This window comes from Mauremys mutica, chromosome 7 (genome assembly GCF_020497125.1).
Source record: "Mauremys mutica isolate MM-2020 ecotype Southern chromosome 7, ASM2049712v1, whole genome shotgun sequence".
Classification (NCBI taxonomy): domain Eukaryota; kingdom Metazoa; phylum Chordata; order Testudines; family Geoemydidae; genus Mauremys; species Mauremys mutica.
This window is the reverse complement of record NC_059078.1, coordinates 45683506-45699099: the sequence shown is the minus strand read 5'-3', so window position 1 is coordinate 45699099 and position 15594 is coordinate 45683506. Positions and strand designations below refer to the sequence as shown.

At 40.0% G+C, this 15594-nt stretch overlaps 1 protein-coding gene across 9 annotated transcripts in view; it reads left to right on the top strand.

Moving 5' to 3' along the window:
* Window positions 1–15594, top strand: part of POC1A (POC1 centriolar protein A) — a 117768-nt gene that overhangs the window by 22542 nt on the left and 79632 nt on the right. For all 9 annotated transcript variants that reach the window (XM_045022546.1, XM_045022551.1, XM_045022548.1 and 6 more), the window contains 3 exons: window positions 458–565; window positions 2072–2187; window positions 9489–9622. In XM_045022546.1, coding sequence (XP_044878481.1) covers window positions 458–565; window positions 2072–2187; window positions 9489–9622 — 358 coding nt within the window. The remainder of the gene's footprint in view (window positions 1–457; window positions 566–2071; window positions 2188–9488; window positions 9623–15594) is intronic.

The following is a 15594-nucleotide window of genomic DNA, read 5'->3' as shown; positions in this document are numbered from 1 at the left end:
AGAAATCAGCTTTTCAGATTTAGCTCTGCATTCTGCTACCCTTGCTCCTCAAGTAGTCGTATTAACATCAGTGGGACTACTCAAAGAGTAAGTACTTGTCTACATGAACATTTCATTTGTGGCAAGCTGGGGTGTAAATCCACCATATGCTAACTGTCTAAGGAACTAGCTGCTACACACTAACCATTCCCTAGTGCACTTTGATCTACCCTGCTTTGAAATGTGAGTAGATCGAAGTGCACTAGAGAACAGCAAGGGCACACAATGACATTTAGTGGATGGCAGGCTAGTGCGGGGTAGATTTACATCCCAGCATGCTGTGAACTAAATATTGGTGTAGACAAACCCTAAAATGCATCCTACCATGAGTAAGGTATCCAGATCTAGCCCAGACTATCTGTCCCCTCCAGCTTCTTGTTAGTTCTGAACTTTGTTATAACTCCTGTCTTTGTTTTAGATTTTCTCCAGATGGAAGACTAATAGCTTCTGCCAGTGATGATAAAACTATCAAACTATGGGATAAAACCAGCAGAGAATGTATACATTCTTTTTGTGAGCACGGTGGGTGAGTACCAGTAGAATGCACAGAGGGAAGACACACAAGACTGTCTTATTTGAGCCTTCCACACTTTTTTCACTGTTTGGCAGAGGTTAAATCGTGACTGACTGCACGGTCACATAGATCCTAGCTATACAGAAATGACCTTTAGTCACCAACCATTCCTTCCAGATCCCTTACTGCTGGGCTTGAAAGTGACATGGATGTTAGTGTAAATGGAGCTAAACATAAATGTTAGTGTAAATGGCCTAGATATGAGAACAGTTCTTAGAAATCATTTTAGCCATATTATGCTGAGGACAAAACCACATTAAATGAAACTTTTCACATCTCTTCTCCCCCCCCCCCCCCCCCCCCCCCAAAATACATACATACATTTCTCTCTCTCTCTCTCGGTCTAGGAAAGTTAAGGAGGTTTGAATCTCACTTCTCTTCACTAGATTTTCCAAAACTTTATTTTTATTGTGCTCTAAATTAATGAAGTTCAAGAATTAAAAGGTCTTTGCAATAATGCTTTGCACTTGTGCAGTACCTTTCATTCTAGGCTCTCTAAACCATTCATAAAATTAATCAAATCTCCTACATGTCTTCTGTGAGGTAGGGAAGTGTTATACCTATTTTACAGCTGAAACTGAACCACCACAAGATTAAGGGACTTGTCCAAGGTTACAGAACAAGTCAATGATCGAACTGAGACCAGAATCCATGTTTTCTAGGTTCCGATTCCCTGGCATCATTTGACACACCCCTCCTCAATACACCAGTAACTGCATACTGCCTTTTTTATTTTCCCTTTCATACAATTCTCTTGTTTCAAGATAATGTCTGAATTTGTCATAAGGTTGTATTTAATGTCATGACCTTTGATTCTGATCTCGTTAATGGCATGGTACAATATTGTTGTTTTTCATAAGCCTTTTTAGTATACATGGTTCCCCACACAACAGATCTAAAAATCTGATGAAAAGCACTATATAAGCGCTTGGTGGTATTCTTAATATGATGCAATGTAAGGATTCTAATAGGGCAGTCAGTTTTCTTGTTATCCGATGTCTTGCTTGTATTAATGGAGCAAGAGTTGCAAAGCACCTTACAAAGGATCTATTTTATACTTTTTAAAAATAACAGTGTGTTCAAAGGATATGGCTGCATCTTGTATCTCATAAGCACCAATTAAGAACTCTTAGTAAAAAATAATTACTTCTATTAAATATTAACTTTTGAAAATTAATGTTAAGACATCTAAATCTACAAAATTCCAGAAGCAAGCCTTCTGGAACTCGTAATTGTCCTCAAATTCTTTTTAATACAAATATATATAAAATAGAGTGCTATATCATATCCTGCCTTAGGGATGTGAGACGCACAAGATAAATGTTAGTTGACTTGAGCCGTGTTTAGTATCTTTAAGTCAGATTTCCTTCTGCCCCCATATTATTACACTAACATACTGTAGTGCTTCTTCTTGAAAGGGATCCCTTCAAGTTTAAATTGTTGGATTTTTCTTTATAGGTTTGTGAATCATGTGGATTTTCATCCCAGTGGTACTTGCATTGCTGCAGCTGGTACAGATAACACAGTGAAGGTGTGGGATGTTAGGATGAACAGACTCCTTCAGCATTATCAAGGTAAGTTACAGACCTAAGAGAGTTGTTTCTTTTGTTTGTTGTTTGTTTTTTTTCCACTGTGGTGTTTAACCTAATAACTGGATCCCCAGGAGGCTAGGCAAAGGACAAAATATTGCTTGCAATGAATTCTTGCTCACTTTACAAGATGAAAATAGAACTTGCCAGCTCTAAATTAAACTGTTGGCACCTCTGGTGTTTATATAGCCTGTGCTATCTTCCTACCCAACAATGTTTTCAGCTTTCTGCATCTGTTTACGTAAGTCAGACTGGGAGAACTAATCATTCTCTAGCCTCCCTATATTATTAATAAATAGTGAATGTACATATGGCTGAAAGGTGTGGAAAGCTGTAGCAATGCCAAAAGAGCAGAGCTGTCCTATCACTTCTCCTGAGTAGCCAGCTCCTCCTTCATATCTACCTCTAAAAGCATGTGCTTAAACTCTTGTTACAGATGTGCGCTTTGAGAGGAACACGTTCAATAGTAAATCAGGAAGTGTGCAAAGAGGCCACTGAGGCTGTCATAGTCCTTTGGTACCATAAGGAAGCAAGTGAACAGCAGCACTGTTTTGTTTTGTGTGGTTTTTTTTTTTTTTGAGAGAGAGAGAGAATTTACCTTCCTTTCTCTCTGAGGGTTTCTGAAATTCAAAGCTACATGATGTTCTCCTTGTAGTCTAAGTGTGATGAGATAGTCCCTAGAGTTAGCCTTCAGAGACTGCTGCACTCATTTGTTAAATGACCACGTCCCTGCTTAACCACATTTTAGTAAATAATCCTTCCTAGTGGCAGTGTTTTAATGAACCAGTCTGCAAACTTCAGAACTGTAATCACGCATATATAGAGCTGTTTTTACTGTTCATAGATTTTTAAGGCCTGTGATCATCTAGTGTGACTCCCTGTATAACACAGGCCATAGGACACAGGACTTCCCTGAATTAATTCCAGTTTGCACTAGAGCATATTGTGACTTCCCCTCTGGTGTTGTCTGGACTGGTTATCAGCTAGGTCACGCCAGTCCTTGACTTTGGGAGCCAGCCTTACCCTGCTCTGCTGTGAGAACCCGCACTCCTGGGCTGTTCACGCACAGCCTCTGGCATGTAAGCTGCTCCTTAGATTGTGCAACCGAATGACACTAGCCAATACCTCCAGTCCCAGATACAACCCTAGGAACCTCCATCTTGCAGTGTCCAGTTATGCCCGCTGGACGCTGCAAGCTTATATGAGTTCGTCAATTTAACAAAGAAATTGATATGTACCAAGCTTGTTATCCCAAGGCGAGTGTCTGACTCACTTCAAACTAAACACACTGCTTCAGGTAAAATAAACAGATGTATTAACTATAAAGGTAGACTTTAAGTGATTATAAGTCAAAGCATAACTCAGATTTGGTCAAATGAAATAAAAGCAAAACGCATTCTAAGCTGATCTTAACACTTTCAGTGTTCTTACAAACTTAGATGCTTCTCACCACAGGCTGGCTGGTTGCCCTTCAGCCAGGCTCTCCCCTTTGATCAGCACTTCAGTCGCTTGGTGTGGTGTCTGTAGATGTAGGTGGGAGAGAGAGAGCATGGCAAACGTCTCCCTTTCATCATGTCCTTTCTTACCTCTCGGCTTTGCCCCTGCCCCCCCTTCAGAGTCAGTTGAGCATTACCTCATTGCATTTCCAAACTGACCAAAGGAAGGGAGGTGAACCCTTGATAAATTGTGCCTATGATTACCCGGTAATTACTCTCAGTGTTAAAATATTGCACCTTATTTCTAGTCTGAATTTGTCTAGGTTCAACTTCCAGCCATTTGATCACATTATACCTTTGCTTGCTAGAATCAAGAGCCCTCTATTATTAAATTTCTGTTCCCCTGTTGATACTTATTAAATGTGATGAAGTCCCCTCTAACTTTTTCTTTAAGCTAAACAGATAGAACTCCTTGAGTCTTCCACTATAAGGCATGTTTTCCAATCCTTTAATCGTTATTGGGCTCTTCTGTGAGCCCTTTCCAATGTATCAACATTTATGTTGTTGAACATATGTTAAGGCAAACAAAGACCTTCCAGAAGAGGTGAAGTGCAGAATGCTTGTGGATGGTGCATGCATGTCACCATATTATTGGTTACACTATAGTTGTAACCGAGAATTTCAACACAAACCAAATATGAGTGTCTGAGGTAAAGGGAGTATATTCTTTCTGATGGCCATAACTCCACTAGCAAAGTTGTCTGTGTATTGCGAGAAGGGCTTACTCCAAACTGCATGTGTATTAGTGAAACTTGGAAATGGGTATAAAACCTCTGCTGTTAAAACAGGCAGAACTTTTTAAATCCTTAAACTAGGGTAAAGGGCAATCTGAAACTGCTTATCAGCTTTTATACAGTGGCAGGATATACAGCATGTATTTCTAGCCACACCATTATTTGGCTCTACAGTGATCTCTTCCTGCTTATGATTTAGAGAGATTAAATTGTCTGGGTCCAGTGTGGCTTAGTTGCCATTTGACTGCCAGGATTATTTTTGTCTCTTGGAATTTTAACTGTATCTTTTTCCTGAGTAGCATTTTATTGTTACACTTTTGTTGTTGAAATCTTGTAAAACCAGCTACTGCATAAATCCTAATTAGACACCAAACTTTCAATCTGAAATAATAAATTAAAACTAATAACTTGCAATGGTTATGAGCACAGTGAAGTCATTCCAGTTGCTTTGCAGATACAAATGGGTCTCTCTCTCTTTCTTGCATAAGGATTTATATACCTAACTCATTTGATTTAGATAGAAGTTACAGGTATTCCACATGTGAAAATTATATTTTTAGAACAGGTAACCATGAAATCACTAAATTCCACTAGAGGGCATCTTTTCCTTCAATATATAATCATGTTAAGAAACTGACACGTTTGTTTGATTTTTCAAGCGAATCCATTTTAAGAGTCAAATTGGATTGATTAAAGAGCTGTAATTGATGAGTAGTGTTCCCCCCCCCCCCCCCCCCCCCCCCCCCCCCCCCCGATAGAGAGGTGAATAATGCTTTGGTTGTTACCCAATCACTGATTAGTCTGTTGTTGTTGTTGCCATGACTTTGTTCCAACTGCAACGTTTGTAAATGATAGTTAAAGGTTTTACAATTTGCTTTCTGCTTTTCTATAGGGTGTCTCAATAAACTAACTTATAAATAATCTGGACATACTTAATGAGCAGACAAATGAACTGTTTACTCACTACACTGAGAAGAGTACTCCTGTACAGCAAATCAATCAAAAAAAGTCTGTATAGCAGTATTACTGGTATGAAATTCACTAATATGTTAAAACCTGTTGTGTGGGGCAAATCTGATGCCATATTGCAAAATAAGGAAAACTAGCATCCTAGTGATATGACTTAACCTTCAATTCCTCATTATCTAGGAGGAGTAAATAGTGGACTCTTCAGAATGACTATCTGAATTTACTCAGACATAAAATTTTATTAGTGTGAAGCTGTGTGTATTAGGCATGATGCACTACTCTTATAGGTAGCAGCATAAGGTTATAGTGACATCTCTTACCAGTCTAATTACAGCAAGTGCATAAATAATTAGAGGTAGCCTAATGAAATACATTTTCCATGTCCGCCATCTGTCTTTGTACTTGGTTATTTCGCATTAGTCTCAGAGATGTCAATAGAAGTGTGTTTGGGGGTTCTGGCTAGTAACAGAATAATTTAGGGGACTAGATTATGCTATATGAGCCACTTGGAGGCAGGGATCGACTTATTGTTCTGTGTTTATTTGCATCTAGCACAATGGAGTCTGGTCCGTGGCTGGGGCTCCTAGGTGGTACCACAATCCAAATTAATAATAAAGGTTGATAGTAATTTATTCCATTTATACTTATTACATATGGAATAAATTACTATATCACATATTGTACATTTTAGGTCATAAAAAATAGTGCAATGCAGATTTCATGGAGTTAAGTACCCTGAGCAATCATCCTGATCACATTGTACATTGCCAAAATATTTGTTTTCCACATTTGTTTTTTGTTTAAATTTTTGGTATGAGGGAGGCATCATTTGCAGCAGAGGAGAACAGAGGTTGTATTACTAATAGTAGCTTAAAATCCTTTGGATTTCCTTCAGTTTTTCCCATTATTTCTCTCTCTTTTTTAAAACCTACAGCCCAGAGTCATGGATCTGTGAGTAAGCCATCAGATCAGAGGTGATCCCAGATTACAGTACTTTAGCATCCAACTCTGCTGGCTCTGCAGTTGTGCTTACATTAGTCTACTGGAACAGCCCTACACATTTTTTTTTTTTGTAACATGATGACTATATTTTTTTATTAGAACTGTTGATAAAGAACAAAAACGATGAAAAATATCGAACAATAGATGTACAATGGAAACCACCTTTATTGAGGTTGTTATGGCCATCTTAATTTATATTCTAGTCAATGGCTGCTAAATTAGTATTAACTAATCTCTGGTACTCAATGGGCTGACCATTGTCACAGTTCATGATTTACATTTTGTTCACAGTACTTAAGTTCACCCTATGGATAAATCTGCAAAAAGAGATGTGCGTATGACCTTAATACTGGGCTAATCATAAATGGCTGTTGATATTGGCCACGTGCAGTGTAGTTGTAACCATGTTGGTCCCAGGATATTGGAGAGATACCTTGTCTCTCTAATATTGGCCATACACGCTTCTAAGCTTTGAATGGCAAATGGACAAGTCAGTGGCAGGGGCTTCCTCTTTCCCCTGTTGTCTCTACCATTCATTGGTATCATTAGTTGCAGCATGAAATAGAGTTGGATCACAGTTCTTGCTATCAAGCTCAGTGTGAGTGGATTGGGGAAGGAGGTGGTGGTGGTGGTGGTAAGTATCTCTTGAGGTGTGGGAGCTGGTATGGGAAGCAGTTGAGCTGTTGATGATCACCTCCTACCGGCCCATGATCCCAGCCTCTACTACTTGTTAACCTCTCAAACATCCGGTGTGCTTTCTCCCATGCTGCCAGATATGCTTGGGAGGTGTTCCCCATTAATATCTGCAAAGCTACTTCATCATCCACCTTTAAATCCCTCCTCAAAACTCCTTTGCTGTGAAGCCTACAAAAAACTTGACAATGATTATGCTGCTAGTTTGCTGAGACCACTGCCTCATTGTTAGTACTCCTCCCTCTGTCTATATCCATCTGTTGTCTCATTTTATACTTGGTCCCTGCCCCAAGAGGCTTACAATCCATCTTTTTGTTCTGTGTTTGTAAATGCCTAGAACAGTGGTGTCCCTGATCTATGAATTGGTCCGTAGTCACTAAGGTAGTACAGATAATAAATAGCAATAATTGATGGCAGACGAGGACAGATAGACCTTTCTCTGAGCTTATGGCTACCAAGAAGTACTTGGACACAAAAGCTGTGGCTGCCTACAAAGCTTGGCCTTGACCTGTCTACGGGGTTTGTATGGTTTCCTTCCATCCTAGAAAGTTCCCATGCTCTTTGTTGAAGTTGGAAGTAGTTCATTTCCTGTCCCGGGCTTCAGAGGATCCACTCTTGGCCACCATATTTCTGGTCACTTTTCTGTGCAGGCTTAGTCAAAGTATTCTGTTCTGAAACTTATTCCTTTGATAAAATACATGTACGTCCATTAATTGAATGGGTATATGGAGTGGGGGATAATAGATCTGACTGTGGAGGCTATATACATTTCATTAGCAGTAGAAAATTATTACTAGGTGAAATATTATCCCATTGTGATGGATTCTTGTACTAACAACCCTATTCTTGTGACATGAGCCAAAATAAAATATCTATAGTAAAAATTTGTTCTATTTTCGATCTCTGGATCAATTTCTGTCTCCAGAAATGTTTGCATTTTTGTTTGTTTGTTTTTTTCCCCACTGCCCACCAGTTGAGAAAGTAGTGTACATGATGGCATAAATTCATTATTTCAATTACATGAGAAGGTTAAGTGTTTACCTGAGGCAGTAATCATTTCCAGGTTACCTGGGTTGGATTAAGAATCTTCTTTTGTATAGTTGGGCCTCTGTCCTTCAAAAAAAAAAAAAAAAAAAAAACTTTAAGAATTGTTGATGATGTGACAACTGTTAGTAATATTTAAGGGGAAATATCTACATTTTGTGTTAACTCAACAAGATTATTTCAGATTTTACAATCTAATGATAATGCACAGTGTTATGTGCTTTTAAAATTCTATCTGTGGTTTGTAGTAAGACTAGGTAAATGCAACTTGGACTGAAATAAAAACGAAGAATTTAGTTTTGGTCTCTTTTTATAATAAAGCATAAATTCAAGGCGCTAGAACATTTTGAGCCAGATAGTGTAACTAAGAGACAAATTAGACTTCATATTCAAAACATCTTTAAGTGGTGGTTACTGGTATCCTGTAATATCACATATGCATAAGCAGTTATACATTATGTGAAGTACTATATGTTCCCACAGATAAATATGCTCAATAGCATATTTATGCTATAATACATAAATATAAGGAGATCATTTTGTTGCAGAAGGTTTGAAAAAGATGCTATTCAGAAGATTAATTCAGACTTTTCCTGAAGTTTTTTTTTTTAAATTCTTCTAAGTACCGCTCTTAGGCTCTGTCCCCATGTAGAAAGGCTTGTATCACTGGACATGCATGTTTCAAAATTAAAAATCCCCAAATACTACTTACTGTTTTAACAAACTTTCAATGTCCTGGTGAGTTTTGTTGAAACTATAAAGACATCTCATGCTAGACCTTCAAATAGGGCCGCTGTCAAACATACGTTTTCAAGCTGGCTGGTACTTCTCTTACAAAGTGTCTTAAACTAAGACTACAGATTTTGGAGGAAGACGAAATTTTGGCAAGTCAAAACAAAATCACTTGCCGTAGTTTTTTTCACAAAAGTGTTACTTAACATTCTCCCTGAGATGCTGGCTTTGAGGTTTTGCCTTCATTTTAAGATGGCTTAGAATTTGAGAAAAGTAAAGCCTTGGTGGAAAAATGTTTAATGTTCAGTTTTGACTCACAGAATCCCTTTTCACTGGTTAGAGAAGACCTTGGTGTAGAGTTCAAATTTCTGGTTTAAACCTAAAATGCATAGGGCCAAACTGGGCTTTGGAGTAACTGGCAAAACTTACTCTTCCCCAGACCTGAATATGACCCTCATTGTAGAATGGTTTGAAAAGGGTTCCTGCATAATGTGAAAATTATGATCAGAAAACACATTAAACATATTAGAACGTGGGGGGGGGCACGATTTATTGTGTACATTGGTTTGTGTGTGTGTATATTTATTTATTTGCTTGTTTTGTTTTTCTCCCCTAGTGCACAGTGCTGTGGTAAACTGTCTTTCCTTTCACCCCTCTGGAAACTACCTCATTACTGCCTCCAATGATTCAACCCTTAAAATTCTGGATTTACTAGAAGGAAGGCTGCTGTATACTCTTCATGGTCATCAGGTGAGGAGAATCTTCACTATTGCTTTTGTAAAGTAATGCATAAAGCACATGGACTCAGCAGATGGACAGAGAAATGATGTTGAGTCAAGTGTTAGGCTTCAGTTCTCTCGGCCTATAACTCTTAAGGTTCCTTGATTAGATTTTTAATTAAACCTGAAATTTCATCGGTGGTGGTGGAGGAAATGTAGAGAAAACATGACAAGAAATGTAACTTATTAATCTAAGGTACTGCTTTCATAAGCAAGAAAAAAAAGGAGACCGTATACACCTCAGTTCTAGATTTGGCTTTAAAATTGTTTTACAAAATAAGTTCTTACAATTTAAAAACAATCTTTCCTAGAGAGTCAGCTACTGAAATAAAAAGTGCTAATACATGGAGATTAATATTGGAAATTGGCTCTATACACAGACTAGTTACTTTGCCTGATAGGGTTTCTGGGGACGAGGAGGGGTATGTTCCTGGGTGTGATTTTGGGGTGAGAGTTTTTCTGGAGTCCACCCATTTTGGCAGCTGCCTAAGTTAAATTATCTTCATTTGATTAATTAATATTCTTGATTGGCATACTTAACTTATTTGTATTCTAGTATTTATGCTGCTGGGTGTTTTGTTGCGATAGGTCTAATTATATTTAGAGTGCTTGGAGTTCTTGTGTTTTTTAAATGTTAAATCTAAATAAATAGTCTAATTTTACTGCCCAAGCTGAGTGAGGCAGCAAAGGCATGAAGAATGAAAAGCAAACAAGTTCTAAAATATGATGATGATAGTGACAACTTAAATTTTAACCCAACAGTCAAAGTCAAAGGGCTTTGGACTTTTGTAGCCCCACTTGGAAGCTCAACTCTTGTAGGCCCCATTTTGAAAACCCTAGCCTGAAGCTGTATAGAAAGGTGAGTTACATGAAATACAAAAACGAGCTATCCACTAAATACAGGACATGTAAAAAAAAATACACACACACACACACACACACACACACACACACGCTTTCTTTCATACTTAAGTTAGGGGGAACAAGGGCATTAATTATTTACTGGAAGGGGGCTTAGGTAGTGGAGAGTAAGGACTTTGTGCCTTTTAAAGTGAGTCCTAGTTTGAGAGCAGGAGAAGGGGGGGAGCAGAGGGAGGAAGAGTGCCTTTTTAGTAAATGATGAACTTATTTATTAGGAGCCTGAGCCTGATTTCTACACAGACTTTTTTTTCTTTTTCTTTCTGCCTCCATCTCTTTCCCTCCCTCTTTGACCTTGGCCTGGAGTAGTTCCAGAACTGAAAAGGTAGTGAATAGCTGAGAGTCATTAAACTCTGCATTGTGCAATACTAGAGGAGTCTTCATTTGTAGTTTTATGTGGATTGATGCTATATTTTAAAAAAATGACTAGATTTTTCTTGAATCAGCTAGTCAGATGTGGGACTAACCATTTTGCATTGGATACATATGGACACAGACATACAAGTCCCTCAGTTTTGAGTCTGGTCTAGATCAATCAGACATGCCTCTCATCTTCTGCTGGAATCCTGCATTCCTTGTTACATTATATTAGCAACAGCTGGAAACTCTTCTGCAGTGATGGACTGCTACAATCTGCATTGCAACACGCTAGGTCCTCCAGTTAGGGAGTAATGGAAGGAGGTGGGGATGAGAGAGAGCATTTTTTCTAAAAATCAAACATTCTTGTGCGATCTTAGTAGTGTATTAACTTAGGGCCTGGTTCAACAGACCTGTTCTGGCCCTGGGTTGATTTCCCCAACCTTATAAAATCTACTATGTTGATTTAGAGGCTGATTTTTAACACACACTTTTTGGGGGGTGAAAAACTTGTGATATGTATTGTGTCTTTACCCCTTCCTCTCTAACCTTAACACATCTGTCTGGACCGCCCCAGTGACAGAGAGATACAGCAAGTGTGCACCTATCCAAGCTAGCTTTGATCTAGCTAGTTTAAGTAACAGTAGCAGTGAAGCCATGGCAGCATGGGCTATACAACTGTGCCCGGGACCCTGGGTATGTACTTGGACAGCTAGCCCATGCTGCCATCTGCTGCTGGCGCAGCTTCTTTGCTTTTGGTACCTGAACTAGCTAGCTCGGTGATGTCTGCATGTGCTGCTGTCACACTTCTGATGCAGTGTAGACGTCTCCTAAGTCAGTGTCAGTAACTGCTGTGGTTGAAAATGAAGTGTTAAAAGACACATGTATTTTTTTTTAAATGAGCAAGATTGTAGAAATATTAGTCACCCAGATGAACAGCTTGTTCTGAAGACATTCTTGACTTGTGAGTTTGTGTGGGAGAATATGCCTGGTCCAGATTTGGTGGTTCTTCTGACAGCTGATTGCTGTTCTGGGACAGTTATTCGTAAGCAAAAATTTCAAGAAGAAAGACTTGAGTTCCTTCAACATGCTTTGACGCAACTGTTGGAGTGCCAGGAATTTGTGTTACCAGCTGATTAGCTCTAGTTTACATAGGGAGAATTGCCAAGTTTATATTGCTGTCTTTAATTATAATGGAGCTGGCCTCTCATACCAGAAAGATCATTAGAGAGACTGGAGTTTGTAGCTCTGAGCTGACATCTTGCAGCTGCAAAATATCATGCTGTAGCTGCACATTTTTATTCTTAAGTGCTTCAAGTTGTGAAATACTTTCACTCACTCTCATACAAATGAGACTTGGTATGCAGGCCCACCATTGATATTTGTTCATCATACAGGAACAGAATGTTACAGGACCTTTAAGTCATTCTTGGGTAGTCATTAGAAAAATGTAAATATGTATCCTGTATGTATACTTTCTCTGAAGGTTTTAATGACTACTTCCAGACAACTTCATTAACAGAGTAGGAGTTGTAAGCAAATAGTTATGTAAAACATTAGTATTGTTATATTTATAAATAGGAGACCAAAAAATGCAGAGTTAAGATTCTGCAAGCAAACGTAACTTTGGCCATATAATCCTCATCTTCTGCCCACCTGATTGGTAAGTGGTAAAACTATAGAAACTCTCCACTTCACTGACTAAAACTGTAAGACACTTTAAACAGGTATATCAGTTTGTGCAGGGTGTGCTACTCCGCTATCTGCTGTCAGAATATATAGAGGACAGCATCAGATTTGCATGTAGTTCCAGGCTTTCAGGGTGTGTGTGTTGGGGAGGAGGGGGAGGGTTGAGGTAGATGCATGTGTGTCTGTGTATAGGGGTCTTATAAGTAGTGAAATTTTTAGATACCACTTGAAATAAATATAGGAAGTGGAGGCTTTTGTTTTTCCATTTTTAAACTTAAAAAAAAAATTGTGGTCAAAAAGCTAGTGAAGAAGTATCTTGTAAGTATTTATGTACTTATTTTTTATTGGCATACATGCTCTTTTTACTAACTGTGACCTGAAGTCATCTAAATTTTTTTCCTGTGACAAGATAATTTATCTGTATAATGCCTTCTTACCTCAACATTTTTAAAGAAGTAATTGTCTTTGTCTATACCACTCTTTTTACCTGAGAGAAGGGATTAAATATCATGCCATCATGGGCTCACCCGTCAGTAGGGTGAATTTCTACCACTACATCTTCCTTATCCACTACTCAACTGGTTGTCAGTGGATAAATGGGTGGACAATGACTGCTGCTGAGGCACGTTAGTATGCAGTTACCTCTGTGGAAAGGAAAGTGACATTGGCTCAAGGACTGGTGGGTCATGGTGTCTTTTTGTAGAATCACTGGAGGAGTCACTGAATTGAAGATGAGGTCTAGGATTTCCCCATCTGCTCTCCATTATGGTAGGAAGGGTGTGCATAGATGCTCTCAGTCAGGAGCAGAAACTCTACCGGGCAGCTCTGGTGGCTGACATGTTTTCCTTCCTGGATGTGGAGGAGGGTGGTACAGGAGGCCCATGAATAACTGAATGACTTTGAGGGAAAGATTAACTTGGTGAACTGCCAAGTGTAGAAGCAGCAAAGAATCCTGTGGCACCTTATAGACTAACAGACGTTTTGCAGCATGAGCTTTCGTGGGTGAATACCCACTTCTTCGGATGCAGACGTTTTGCAGCATGAGCTTTCGTGGGTGAATACCCACTTCTTCGCTTGCATCCGAAGAAGTGGGTATTCACCCACGAAAGCTCATGCTGCAAAACGTCTGTTAGTCTATAAGGTGCCACAGGATTCTTTGCTGCTTCTACAGAACCAGACTAACACGGCTACCCCTCTGATACTTGCCAAGTGTAGTGATTGATGTTCTTTTTCAATTTATCTTTAACAAAAAGAGCTAGAAGCTGTCTTGTTAACAAAAGCTTAAACAGAGGAGTTCATCACCTCTGTCAGGACTTAACCGTTTTGAAAAGTTTTGGGAGTTTTACAGTGAGTGACTCTCCAAAATTGACTTCCCAACTATTCTAAAAATACTTGGACGCTAGTTCTCATTGCAGGTAACAGAACAGAACTTCAGATTTCCAGACGAAGCCATTTTTGAGATGACATAGTAAGAGAAGTTATTCTCCTTTCCGAAGGGTATGTCTACACTACGGGATTATTCCGCTTTTACAGAAACTGATTTTTGGAAACAGATTATATAAAGTGGAGTGCACGCGGCCACACTAAGCACATTAATTCAGTGGTGTGTGTCCATGTACCGAGGCTAGCGTCGATTTCCGGAGCGTTGCACTGTGGGTAGCTATTCCATAGTTCCCGCAGTCTCCCCTGCCCATTGGAATTCTGGGTTGAGATCTCAATGCCTGATGGGACCAAAAATTTGTTGCGGGTGGTTATGGGTAAATGTAATCAGTCAATCCTCCCTCTGTGAAAGCAATGGCAGACAATCATTTTGCGCCCTTTTCCCTGGATTGCCCAGGCAGACACCATAGCACGGCAACCATGGAGCCCGTTCAGCCTTTTTTCACTGTCATCGTATGTCTACTGGATGTTGTTAACATACGCGGTACTGCAGCGCTACACAGCAGCATCTCCTTGCCTTTGCAAGTTGACAATGACGGTTACCAATCATACTGTACCGTCTGCTGCTGTCATGGGTACTCTTGGCCGGCCTCGGTGAGGTCGGTCGGGGGCGCATGGACGAAAATGGGAATGACTCCCCAGGTCATTCTCTTCTTCAAGTTTTGTCTAAGGGAGAGTCAGTCCTGCCTAGAATATCAGGCAAGCCTACTAAAGAACCAGAGAGGCAAACGGCCGCTCTGGGTCAGAGCCCCAGACATCCCGCAGAAATGATGAGCTGCATGCCATTCTAGGGGGTGCCCCTGCAACAACACCACTTGTTGCTTCCCTCCTCCCCCACCCCTCTTGGGCTACTGTGGCAGTTATCCCCCCATTTGTGTGATGAAGTAATAAAGAATGCATGAATAAGAAACACTGACTTTATTGATCTCTGCTTGCAGAGGCAAAGTGGGGAGGGGAGGGCAGCCTCCAGCTGCTATGATATTCCAGGCAGGAGTGAATCTCCATTAGACAAAGCTTAAAGAAGAGAATGACCTGGAGTCATTCCCATTTTTGCCCAGGTGCCCCCGGCCGACCTCACCGAGGCCAGCCAGGAGCACTCACGGGACGACGATGACCGATATCAGTCATACTCTGCTGTCGGCAAGGCAAGGGAAGGGAAGGGGATGCTGCTCTGTAGCACTGCAGCACCGTGTCTGCCAGCAGCATCCAGTACACATACGGTGACATTGAAAAAAGGTGGGAAACGATTTTTTTCCCTTTGCTTTCACAGAGGGAGGGAGGGGGGAGCTGATGACATATACCCTGAACCACCCGCGACAATGTTTTTGACCTTTCAGGCTCTGGGAGCTCAGCCAAGAATTCAAATGGTTTTTGGAGAGTGTGGGAACTGTGGGATAGCTACAGTCGTCAGTCGCCCCTCCCTCCGTGAGCGTCCATTTGATTCTTTGGCTTTCTGGTACACCTGTCTCAGCTCCCTAGTTTCACGCAGCACTGTGTTGAGTCCTGTCCATCATGGCCTTGGAGATTTTTTCAAATGTT